The 13328-nt window shown below is 34.9% G+C and overlaps 4 protein-coding genes across 4 annotated transcripts; 1 reads left to right on the top strand and 3 right to left on the bottom strand.

Moving 5' to 3' along the window:
• Window positions 1-3188: 3188 nt before the first annotated feature.
• On the top strand, window positions 3189-4807 carry MONOS_15184 (uncharacterized protein; the record flags this gene model as incomplete). The annotated part of the gene is made up of 3 exons (XM_067868047.1): window positions 3189-3301; window positions 3445-3777; window positions 3988-4807. 3 exons carry the CDS (start codon window positions 3189-3191, stop codon window positions 4805-4807), a joined length of 1266 nt encoding a protein of 421 aa, XP_067735055.1.
• Window positions 4808-7837: 3030 nt separating this feature from the next.
• Window positions 7838-8347, bottom strand: MONOS_15183 (putative Poxvirus D5 protein; the record flags this gene model as incomplete). Its single annotated transcript, XM_067868046.1, has 1 exon — window positions 7838-8347. One exon carries the CDS (start codon window positions 8345-8347, stop codon window positions 7838-7840), a length of 510 nt encoding a protein of 169 aa, XP_067735054.1.
• A 171-nt stretch (window positions 8348-8518) lies between these two features.
• On the bottom strand, window positions 8519-9748 carry MONOS_15182 (uncharacterized protein; the record flags this gene model as incomplete). The annotated part of the gene is made up of 2 exons (XM_067868045.1): window positions 8519-9227; window positions 9639-9748. 2 exons carry the CDS (start codon window positions 9746-9748, stop codon window positions 8519-8521), a joined length of 819 nt encoding a protein of 272 aa, XP_067735053.1.
• Window positions 9749-11713: 1965 nt separating this feature from the next.
• MONOS_15564 (uncharacterized protein) lies at window positions 11714-12823 on the bottom strand (the record flags this gene model as incomplete). Its single annotated transcript, XM_067868450.1, has 2 exons — window positions 11714-12577; window positions 12623-12823. 2 exons carry the CDS (start codon window positions 12821-12823, stop codon window positions 11714-11716), a joined length of 1065 nt encoding a protein of 354 aa, XP_067735052.1.
• Between the last annotated feature and the right edge of the window lie 505 nt (window positions 12824-13328).

The raw sequence follows: 13328 nt of genomic DNA, 5'->3' as shown, positions 1-13328 counted from the left end.
TAATTCTTTCTATTCCAATTTCTATTCCATGATTCATAATAGTTCTTTCTATCCCCTTAAATGCACACTCAGTAAGTTTCAATGAAATTTCATTAGTCAAAGAAAGTGAAAACAACGAAACTTCGGAGATAGTCTTTGCCCAGTTCACATTTTCCATTTGAAACATCCCATTCTGGATATTTATCATTTCTGCAGAAAAAGCTGTTTGAGCTGAGTGTCCGCTTCCAACAGATATGTTCAGCCCACTTGCATGCATCTCTCCTGCTCCTACGATCCCAAATGGCTTTGAGGCTCGATTATTCTGGTGCGTAGAGTTATGCACAAGGGAAAGATCACTTACAGTTTATGTGCCCGTTGATGCAGAAAAAAGAGATAGCCCAGATGCTTCAAATTCTGTTTGGATTTCTGTGCTCATATTGCTTTGGCCATAAACAGTGAAACTGTCGGATCCTCAATCAAAACTATTTGTTTCGATAGTCGTTCCCGAAGATACTTCTACATTGTGAACCAAGTCTGGAATGAGTTGTGTGAGGCAACGGCTGATCGTGCCGCATGGATAAGATTTATCCAACCCACATGCATATGTGTCGTTGCCTTTTGGTTGTAAATCAGTTGAATAAACAAATCTCACATTTCCAAAATCATTGCGAAGTCATTCACTACGATCAACGTTTGAATAAAAATTTGTTCAAACTCGGTTTGTTGTTTGGCTGGTTGAATAGTAACTTAAATCAATGTTGTTTGCAGCTGAGCCTTGAAGAACCAAATCATGCACTCCCTTTTCACAAGTATTATTATGGAAATAGCTGCAATAAAACAGTGCTCCGTCATTTTAGGTATTTATTCGTGTGCCAACAGCTCCTCTTAAACACATTGAATAGCAGTTACAAAACAGACAATTTTAAATCACAACTTTATCTGCTGGAATTCAATGCTCAATTGCACCTCCAGTAAATGAGGTTGAATGATTCACTATGCAGTTTATAAAAAATGAATTAATAATGCATCGCTTCTGTCTTTAAGTTTTTGTTGGGCGAAGACAAACAGCTCCTCCATCATTGCCAGAGGAACAGTTTTGAAAGGAGTAATCTTCAACAATTGATTGAACATTTAAATTTTCGATCATTGTTCCACCACCACCTCCTCCTGTGTTTGTTTTCGCTGCACATTGAACAAATAAAGAATGGTACGATAAGCATTCAGCTATTTTGAAACCATACATACACCGCCACCTCTTGCTAAAGATATGCATCTCATAAAAGAAGAATTTTCAACTGTGAGAATTGCATTTTCATTGTCATGAACAAAAAGGGCCCCTCCTTTTGGTGCTGTGCAATCAATCCATTCACACAACGAAAACGATTGACTATCCGTTGTACTCATTTGTTCTTTTATTTGAAGTTTATTTGTATCTCTTTCTCCGTAGAATGTAGTTATGTTTTTGCAGATGAATTCCTCTGAAGAATAGGATCCACTTGAAATCCCTCCTTCAAAGACATTAGCAGAAGAATAAATGATGCAGTTCTCTATTGAACTCAACAAGCATGAATGTTTCATGTTACATTTACTGTAATTGCTTAATTTCACAGAAATGTTTTTGAAGACGCAGTTTCAAATCTCTTCACTTTTACTCTTTTTTTAACAATAGGAAATAATCTGAATCTGAAACAGTCAGATCTGCAACTATGGATTCGTCCTCAACGATTGAATTTGAATCATTAAATGAAAATATAAGATCAGAAAAGCAAACATTCTTTTGGAGGATTAAACATGTGTTTATGTCCAAATTGACATACTTCGAAAATGAATTGAGGATGTGGTTTTATTGTGGAAAAAACAAAAATTCTACAAAGGCATTGATTTGTTTGTAGTTATCATCATCAGAAAATGAAAATATTATTTCAACGTATAAAGCAATTCAAATGAAACACACAAAATACAAAAAATAAGTAATTTGAATTAATTGAAACACACTTTAATTGCCGTTCTTTGGTAAAGCACACCGTCTTTTGTAAATTCTGTGAAGAGGTTTTCTTCTGAAATTCACATCTTCTTGCATTCGTTTATTTTAATAAAATCATAATTTATTTTGATCAAAATATGTAATTAATATTTGATTTTTATATATATCTTCAAACATTGGCATAGGTGTATTTAAGGTACATTCCCAATCCTTGGTTATTTCATAAATGGTTGTGATAAATAAAAAGTAGATTTATTAATGAAACATTTGTATGGACTGGAATTTTGAAATTCTTTTTAATCCTTGAGAAAAATCTATTTTTAAAAATCACCCATAAATCTGAGTAATGATTTAAATTATTTATAAAAATAAAGAAATTTGAATTAAAAAGCAGCTGAACGGACATTCATTATAATATACTCTTATTTTATTTGTGATTTTTCAAAAAGCAAAAACATTAAAAAAATAAATTGAAAAATAAAAATAATTTGATCTATCCCATAATTAAATTATATATATCCTAAAAATAAGAATTTGTTTTTTTTTTCCATGAATTGAACACCCGCTTACGAATATAAGCCAAATCAAATATTCTAATATTACAAAAAGTATGCACTGGATGATTATTAACATTTCTTTCAATCCTCAACGTTATTTGATTATGATTGTTTCTGTGAATATTTTGTTGCAGTTTGATAAGAATCGCATTTCTTCATGAAGTTAACGAATATGGAAGCACTGATAACGCTCATAAATGTATAAATTTAATCTAAATTATCTTATTTATTGAATAAATTAACAAATTGCATATTTGTTAGATTATTAATTATTGAAACTATGTAGAATGTTATGTACAAATGAAAAATTATTAATGCAACTCCGTTAGCGCAATATGATGGGGAGTTATGCATTTTTCGACAATGGAAAAAGGAAGTTTGGATTTCAGATTTGTGGGGATGAAGTTCAGTGCAAACACAGCGAAAGTGGGGAATGATATTTTCATCGAATACTTCAGCATTGCATCTCAGATTAATGAAAGCAAATTTCAGTTTGATCTTCGAGAGAATTATTATTCGCGAATTAATGCGATATATGGAATTGATGAATGTGATTATCCAAGTGACACTGTCTAATTGGATTTAAAACTATCCATCAGAGTTACACAATTGTTGTGAGCAGTGTGGATGGAACAAATGCTCTTCCATTTCATTCGATTGATTAAGGAATGAGGCCTTTGACTTCTGGTTTCATCAGCCAGATGTTTGTTGATGTGGAGAGTGAGATCAAGTGGGAAGTGGAGCTGGATAAGATGAGCCTGGGTTCTGGAAGCAGCGGTATGTGCAATGTTGAAGTGTTGTCGAGAATCGAATGTTCAAGGGCAAGTTTTATATCGACATCCAGCATGGAGACTATTTAAAGAGAGAAATTTGTATTTGATGCGGAATTTGCATTTTCTCATATAATTCTGTTGAATCACGAAGCGGATTGGTGGAAACAGTCAACTGCTCGTTCGGCTCAAAACGCACAGTATCTGCTAAAACTCGTTTTCATGCACAAATACCGTTTCACATCATTCGGATAGCCTCGGAGAGATGTGTTCTGGATGGATGCTGCTTGGCAGATGTTGCACTTTCGGTGGCTGCTTTATGCGTTGCATCGCTCAATCCATTTGTTGCTTCTTCTGTGTGTTCTGCAACTTGGAAACCAGTGATGCGCTCATTGATGTTGCAGGAAGTGGAGGAATCCCTGAGAATCATCTGTAATTGGAGAATGTCGCCACCTCAAAAAGCTACTTTCTTCACTATCGTTTTTGGGTGTGAGGAGCGCAATGAAAAAAGCAATTACTTGATCAAAAATTCAGCTCAAAGCAATTCAAAATGAATGCATATCACATTGGGAAACTGTTCAAACGAAACGATGGACAGATGCCTTTTGGATGGAAATGCAAATGAATGCGATTTAAAATAAGCACAAAGAAGACTGTACGAAAAGGCGTTTAATGAAGTCAAAAATGAAATGTACAGATGGAATGGTTCAGCTGCAAGCTTCTTGAATAGTTCTGTAGCGATGAAAGACAAAATAATCAGCAACTCGAAGAAAGGGGCGCTTTTTTTGTCAGGAGGAATTGTGGAGATATTTGATGGGAAATTTGAGAATAATAATCCATCAATAGCGAATTATGGATCAGTGAGGTGGAATGTTTTGTGTGGAGATTCAGCAAAATTGAAAGTTACTAGTTTGAAGGGAGGGGACGGATTGGAGAAAAACACCTCACTGTGGATATTGGACGAAGGATGCACGCTGGAAGGAATAACGAAAGAAAGGGCATCTGCGTTTTTCATCCCGAAAGTGGAGAGTGTGACATCGGAAAAATCAGGGGAGAAGGTGGACGTTGTGTTCAGAGGATCGGTTCTCCTTCCGTGCAACCTCTCATTCAAGACAGTTACAGCGATTGGGGATGAGGAAGTGATTGAGAAGCATTTGTTTGATGAAAGAGACTTCATATCAGAAGAAGAGGTTCATGGGTCTGTTCCTGTGAAAACAATTGAATGTGTTCCAAGTGAAGCAGAAGTGAGAGTGTGCATTTTGTTTGGAAAAGCTGATTCGCCATCAGCCACTAATTCATTTATTCTGAAGAACAGAAGAAAGCCAGAATCAAATGGTGATGAAAGAAAAACTGAAGGTGGAAAAGAAAGAAAATCATCATTCGTCTTGATCATTATTGTTTTATTGGTTGTAATTTTGTTATTTGTTATTATTGTGTCAATAGCACTAATCGTTCGATGGAGAAAGCAAAAGAGAAGAGCAGAGGAGGAGATTAGAAAGAGAGGGAGAGAATGTTAGTGAAACATATATTATAAAAAAAGAATAATTTGTCATGTTTTTTTTTTTTTTTTGGATAAATAAACAAAAATTTTGAAGTAATTTTTAAGTATTGCAGCAATTGAATCATTTATGTCAAAGGAGAACATAATGAAAGAAAGTGCTTGACATATAAACAATGAAATAATTGCATGGAGTTTGTTGTTCAACTTCATTATAAGAATTGAGTGCAAGAATAATATTTTTCTTTTTTAAAAATTTATTCTTCAAATCCATTTGTTTGTTTTATATTTTATTAAAAAAACAATATGTATATGAAAAGGTGTTTGCATTGTTGAAATAGAATAAAATGTCCTTTTGGAGTTTTCAAGAAAACTTCAAAAAATATAAGACAGATTTCATGTATTAATTAAACTTATTAAATTAAACACTTTAGATAATAACTGTTTCAAATATTATGCATTCATGAAATGTATTTTTTTAAACAGAGATGCCACTCGGATTAACAAGATGAACAGCTTTCACACTTTTAGAAACTGTGAAAGCAGTTCAAATTAACCTCACTAAATACTAAACTTTCTCACTTTTCTAAAATATTTTAATGAAGTTCAAGAAGATTTGTTTGCATTCAAAAGGTACATATAGAAAAGAAGCTAAAACAAAATCTTTGATAAATAAAACTTTGATTGTGGGATAGATCAAATTATTTTTATTTTTCAATTTATTTTTTTAATGTTTTTGCTTTTTGAAAAATCACAAATAAAATAAGAGTATATTATAATGAATGTCCGTTCAGCTGCTTTTTAATTCAAATTTCTTTATTTTTATAAATAATTTAAATCATTACTCAGATTTATGGGTGATTTTTAAAAATAGATTTTTCTCAAGGATTAAAAAGAATTTCAAAATTCCAGTCCATACAAATGTTTCATTAATAAATCTACTTTTTATTTATCACAACCATTTATGAAATAACCAAGGATTGGGAATGTACCTTAAATACACCTATGCCCAAACATTATTATGATATGTTCTAATAAAATTTCACTCATTGAAAAAACGAACTTAAAGCATTTTAACGAAAGAGAAAATTAAAAAATAATATTGTTATGGTATCTTATTTTTGATCTGTGGTGATTTTTCAAAAATTTTCTCCCACATGTGCATTTGATTCTTTTTGAAATCATAATTTCGTTCGTAATTTAAACCTAATTTTTATTCTTAATGTGATTATCTAAAAAATAAAAAAAAATTGCGCAATAGCAGTTAATAAATAAGTGTCATATTTTTAAAAAAACATATTATTTTTATTAGAGATATGGTATATCAGCCATAGATCCATCTCGATTAGGCCAATCAATATTATCGATTTATGAATATCTGGTGGTTGTTATCATCTTGCATAATAAGTTGGAATAGGCAATGATAATAAGATAGAGATCGATGATTATTGCTGATACTCTTAGGGGTTTATCATGATTAGATATTCAGTGATGTTCTATAAAGATGAAGTCGTTGATAGGTGTAATCGAGATATATCCATAGCGGGTATACCATATCTCCAGGAAGGAGATTAGCTAAAAGATTAACTGAAAGACAAGCTGGAAGTGTTCAAGTTGGTAAATTAGTGGTGAAATTTGATGAAATCGTTGATGAAATACACGTGTTGAACATGTGTTGAATGTGTTGATGTTACCGTTGGTGAAATCATCGGTGTTATCGTTTGCGAAATCGTAAATAAAAATTATTGATTTTGTTTTTTGTTTTATAGCAAATGGGTTTGAAGAAGATTTACGCAACTGTGGAAGAAGCGAAAGCGGCTCAACAGAAACAAATTAAACAGTTTCAGGAAAAACGTAAAGAAGAAACTAAGTATTTCAACGAACATGTATCTGAAAAACAGAAGTTGATAAAGATATTGAGGAGAAAGCTTATCGAAAGTGATGAGTTGTTAGATGAGTTGATGGAAAAAGTTAATGGATATTTGCCTGCACAGGGTGGACAGGTTAAGCTGGTCAGGTTTTGGAGGTAATGCTGTGGCTGGGAAATATTGAGTTAAATCTCCGAGCTTTTCACCTGCACTGGGTGCACCGGGTGCACTGAATCAATTATATTCTCCAAAATATATGGGCAAACGGTCAAACTGAACAAATTGTGCATAATACAATTTATGTTAAAATTGATGAAATATAACATACTACACACGTTTTTTGTACCGTTGATTGTATCAAACAGTGTCCACGGTGGCGTTGTGGTGGATTGCCAATATCTATATTTTTGCTTGGAAAAAGTGTCAACCCGTAAACTGGATACCGAATTGTGGAAATATCGAGAAGCTGGGGGAATGGAAATATTGGCTGAAATCTCCGAGCTGGAAGCGTGTCCTGGTGTCCTGGTGGAACGGTTCTTTTAATTTCATCTGAAAAAAGCTGCCAACATGCCATTTCTACCAATATGAGCATTTTACCCCTAATTTGGTATGATTTTGAGGGTTTTTATTTATTTTTGACTGTATCATCATTTTTCCACATTGCCACATGGTATCGTTGATGGAATATAACAAGTGACACACACTTTTGTAACGTTTGTGTATTAATGATTCCAAATAAACGAATGTGTATAGATAATTTTTACAGAACAATCAATGTCATCTTCATCTTCACGTCGATTGAGGAGTTGCTCATACTCTGGCTTGAGTTTATAACACCACACTTGATTTCCTCTTCCGCCTACTCGTGTTCTCTCACATCTGTCTTCAATTGCCAGTTGGAATGAGCGATCGTTCTTGTATTCAACTGGTCTGAAACAAAATGCATCAGAACATCTCCACCCTTCTTTGAGTTTGTTGTAATGCTCCTGACAAAACACATAGATGACAGAGAGTGATGCTGCAATGATATCTTCCTTTGCTTCCGTCGTTGGAATAGCTCTTGTGTTGAAATTGGAGAGATCTTTACTAAGGAAATAACGGAGAAGTTGTTCATAGAATTCACTGTCGAAAGAGCTTGTGAAATCCTTGAAGAATGTGAGATTGTTCTTATATTTTGAGTTTCAATCACAAACAACATATCTTCTGTCTCCAATCTCAATCTTTACCGGGTACGTGTAATTTGTCACAAATATGAAATTAGCTACATTCTCAGCTGTTCTTCTTGGCTGATTCTTCTCATTGATTCTGATTGTTGAATCAGTGATTATTTTCTTCAATGCGTCAAAGTTAGCTGTTCGATCATCTCCAACATTCTTCAATTCGTTGAGTACAATCAGCATTTTCACTTCGACGATGGAGTTGAACTGTCCTGTCAGTTCTGCAATTTCTATGACATTCGGACATGAATATCCTGCCAACAATTCAGCAAGTTCATTTGTCCAGACATTCTTTCCAATACCTTGCAAACCTTTGAGAACAAGTGATGTTTTTGTTTTTTCTCCAGGATTTTGAATAATTGACGAAATCCAACAGAGGATGTATTGATAGAGTTCATCGTTGTCGTTGACGATAACTTCTCGTGTGAAATCGAGGAATGGTTTGATGATTTCGTTGTTTTGTTCGTTTGCCATTTGATATTTGAACCCATGGAACAGAGAGAATATTCGAGGGTTATCTGAGAAGAACTTCACCCCATCAATCGAAAGAACATGTGAGAAATGTTCGAAAGCTGTCTCAACTGTGAGAGTCTATTTATTATCATACCAGAGTTTCATAGTTTTGAACAATTCGAACATTGTTGATTATGTCTTAAATGTAATTGAATAATAAGAGGTGTGAATGTCAAACTCTTTCACAATGAATTCCATCCTTGCTCCAACAAACCTCAGAACATTTGTGAAATCTTTAGCGACTTCAGACAGTGAGAAGTTTTGTTTTCGACAAGCTTTATCCCTGATTTCAGAGAACGAGAACGATGAGTTGAGATCTGTTTCATGAACTGCAATTTCTCGTGGAGGTTCTTCCTTTTGCTCATTCTCTTTTCTGAGGAGTGGAATGATCTCATCGTTGTAATATGTTGGATTCCATCTCTTGACAATCTTTTGTCGAACAAATGGATGTGACTTGTGATCCCTGTTCCTGTTTCGTTTCTCTTCAAAGCGAGTGATTGCATTTGCTGTTAGAGCAGCTGTCTCTCTGATTTGATTGTAAAGAAAATCAATCGATTGGTTGTCGAAACCGTTAATGTTGACGAGTGAGTTGAGAGCTGCAAATAACGGTTTAAGAGTTAACTCAGAATCAAGTGACAAAGAACCTGTGTCGTTATGTATTTCAACATCTTTGAATCCATCAACAAGAGCAAGAGCGATGGTTGGAGATACATCAACGACACCATCTTGTGTGAGAAGATTGTGTGGTTCAGCTGCCATTACTGCTGTTGTATTCTCTGTTTTGAGGTCAATACCGAATACGTCAAGAACACTCTCGAGTGATGAAAGATCTCTGAGCTCTCTGTAATTGTTGAGGGGAATGTATTAGGTGATGATTCTCTTGCCATCTTTTATCTCTCTGTATGAAGAGTCAGCTTGAACTACAAGCCTCTGTTTTCCCTCTCCAATACCTGCAAAAATGTCGATATCGTACTCTGGACTCATGAACATTTTGGTTTGTGATGAACATTTGAGGGGATTACCACACAGCTCACAATAAATATGAAGACCACCATTAACTGTTTGAACAAGTCCGACATTTCGGGGGAGTTTCTTGAGAATGGAATTCCTGATGGTTTTCGTTTGTTCAGCTTGAAGGGATTTGTTAATATCAACATCAACGACACAAATATCCTCACATTTGCTGATATCAACAGCTGTTCCTGTATTTCGTCGGTCCTGCTACTTATCAGAGTATTTCTTGTAGTCGAACAAATCAACAAGGTGATCTTTCATTCGTTCTCCCAGCGTTTGCTGTTCTGTTGAAATTGAATCAATTAATTGTTGGATTACATTGTCAGAGTCTGCTTGGGGGTTTGTCATTTTTAAAAAATTTAAAAAAAAAAACTAATTTTTTTGTAACAGATTTATTTTTGAAACGAAAATTTACAGGTAAGATGATGTTGAGGTTTATGTCGAACTTTGACGGAAAACAGTTAATTTTCACATTAAATGTATTTTTCCCAATTTGCTCAGTTTGCCCGTTTGCCCACATATTTTAGAGAATGAAATTTATCCTGTCCAGTCCTGTCCACCTGTCCACACCTCCAGCACCGAGATTTAACTCAATATTTCCCAGCCACAGCACCAAATTATCCACCATTTTGTCCCCGGTGCAGGCAAAACATCTGTTCTTAACAATTGACATTACAACTGATGTGTGCCATCAACGATACCATGTGGCAATGTGGAAAAATGATGATACAGTCAAAAATAAATAAAAACCCTCAAAATCATACCAAATTAGGGGTAAAATGCTCATATTGGTAGAAATGGCATGTTGGCAGCTTTTTTCAGATGAAATTAAAAGAACCGTTCCACCAGGACACCAGGACACGCTTCCAGCTCGGAGATTTCAGCCAATATTTCCATTCCCCCAGCTTCTCGATATTTCCACAATTCGGTATCCAGTTTACGGGTTGACACTTTTTCCAAGCAAAAATATAGATATTGGCAATCCACCACAACGCCACCGTGGACACTGTTTGATACAATCAACGGTACAAAAAACGTGTGTAGTATGTTATATTTCATCAATTTTAACATAAATTGTATTATGCACAATTTGTTCAGTTTGACCGTTTGCCCATATATTTTGGAGAATATAATTGATTCAGTGCACCCGGTGCACCCAGTGCAGGTGAAAAGCTCGGAGATTTAACTCAATATTTCCCAGCCACAGCATTACCTCCAAAACCTGACCAGCTTAACCTGTCCACCCTGTGCAGGCAAATATCCATTAACTTTTTCCATCAACTCATCTAACAACTCATCACTTTCGATAAGCTTTCTCCTCAATATCTTTATCAACTTCTGTTTTTCAGATACATGTTCGTTGAAATACTTAGTTTCTTCTTTACGTTTTTCCTGAAACTGTTTAATTTGTTTCTGTTGAGCCGCTTTCGCTTCTTCCACAGTTGCGTAAATCTTCTTCAAACCCATTTGCTATAAAACAAAAAACAAAATCAATAATTTTTATTTACGATTTCGCAAACGATAACACCGATGATTTCACCAACGGTAACATCAACACATTCAACACATGTTCAACACGTGTATTTCATCAACGATTTCATCAAATTTCACCACTAATTTACCAACTTGAACACTTCCAGCTTGTCTTTCAGTTAATCTTTTAGCTAATCTCCTTCCTGGAGATATGGTATACCCGCTATGGATATATCTCGATTACACCTATCAACGACTTCATCTTTATAGAACATCACTGAATATCTAATCATGATAAACCCCTAAGAGTATCAGCAATAATCATCGATCTCTATCTTATTATCATTGCCTATTCCAACTTATTATGCAAGATGATAACAACCACCAGATATTCATAAATCGATAATATTGATTGGCCTAATCGAGATGGATCTATGGCTGATATACCATATCTCTTTTATTTGTTTCCAAATTTTTCGAAATAAAAAAATTTTAAAAAAATTCAAAGCTCGAATTGTTTTTGCGAATGATTTTTCTTTTTCCCCTTCCACTTTCAATTTCATCAGATGATTTTTATCTCAATATCGTTCTCATCTTGAAGTATTTTGAACTTTCTTTACAACTTTTTTGTTTAATTTGTTGTTTCATCATTTTTTTCATCAGAAATGTTTTCTTTTTCATTTTCCATTTCACTTTTCTTTTTCAAATAATCATCCCACTCATTTAGCGCCTTTTCTTCTGTTATTTCTTTACCGTGGAAGTCAAATCGATTTTTATGTGAAGGAAGATAATAACTCGATGAAAGTGGAAGCTTCATCAGAACTGGCCCAGGCGAGTCTTTCAGCACGCCGCTGCATTTGAATGCTCTATTAATGACAGAAGGTGATAGCGCCGAATGAATTGATTGTTGGAGAGCTTCAATAAGAGCAGTTCTCTTCGAAGTTGAAGGCGAGGATAAGGCACTTCAACCTGTGAGCTCATCTCAGGCTTCAGAACTGCAAATGTGCCTTGGTCAAGTGGCTGGGAGATGTGTGTGCTGTGATGGACGAATGTCACAACATCCACATTTTCTTTTTTGAACTCTCGCCAGATTGTTGGATCTGCTCGAGAAATGTGTGAGTCGATGAGAAGCAAGCATTGCGATTCGTCGAGTGACATGCGTTGCCTTCTTTCTTTGATTGAAGTGAGAAGAATTGTGAGTGCATCATTCCTAAACGTTGAAGATTCAATCCATCCGCATTTGTTCGGCCAAATCTCAAGATTTAAAGACTGAAGAGGCTTCAGGTCATTAGGAAGTTTGAGACTCGGCAACAGAACAAATGGAGGAAGTGATTGTCCATCAGCTGCGACCTCCGCAATCAGTGTGGAATTCGCCATTCGCACCGCAGATTTAGCGAAACCGGGTTTTGTATTAGCCGGATGAACGACATTCCGATTGGAGCTGTCGGGAACCCTGAGCGATGTCTTGTCCACGTTGAAGATGAGGACTTTGTTGTCATAACATTTCTGGTGTAATCCATCGATTATTTCAGATCTAGGCTTTTGAACTTGTAAGAATGATACGGCAAGTCTAATTGCATCAACAATTTTCGGCATTGAAGTCTTCAGCTCGGGATGTCTTTTGAAAAAGTCGTAGGAAACGGAAGCAGAAACTTCGACATCTGGCTTGTTTTCTGGTTTCAAATCACTAACAACGTTTTCAATCTAATTAATATTAATTGATTCATTTCAAAGAATATTTATGCAAACCAGTTCACGCATTTTCTTGATGGTTAGGCTAGCTCCAGAGAGTGATTCTATTGTTGTTTCGTACATCACTGTATGCTCTTTTTCGCCAATGACCACAGTAGGTCTTCCAATTTTCGAAACCAGTCTGCCTTGCCGAACAGCCTTCACCGCACGCTTGATTCGAATTTTGCTGAATTTTTTGCTGTTGTATGCATCCACCATACGCACAGCTCCATCGTTTTATATGTGTGCTATTCGCTCCAGTGGATTCCAAAATTACAGATATTTGAATGATAGCATCGCCTCCAGCAGCTTCAGCTGACCCGCAGTAGATTTCCTTGCAACTTCATTTTTCGTTTTTTATTTTTTGGGTTATAATCATTTAGCCAATTTTTTATTTTATTGAAATAAATTTCAATATTCTTTTAAAAACATTTTTTTGTGCATCAAATGCATATTATTAAGAATTTCATTCATTTGAACCAACCTGTAACTGATATAGTTTCAACTGGAGGCTTTCAACCACCACTCCTCCCCATAAGAAACAGGTTACGCATTTAAAAGGATGTATTCAGTTAATAAAATAATTCTTAAATACCAAAAACTCAATTAATAAATCGAAATGTGGATGGCAAAATAATTGATTTAAAAAAAAATAGGATCTAATAAAAATATGACCCTAATCCATTGATCATTAAACACACTATGGAATTCACATTGAGAAAAA

Source organism: Monocercomonoides exilis, assembly GCF_001643675.1.
Source record: "Monocercomonoides exilis strain PA203 chromosome Unknown scaffold3-2548433, whole genome shotgun sequence".
NCBI lineage: Eukaryota > Preaxostyla > Oxymonadida > Polymastigidae > Monocercomonoides > Monocercomonoides exilis.
This window is presented reverse-complemented; position numbering and strand designations above follow the sequence as displayed.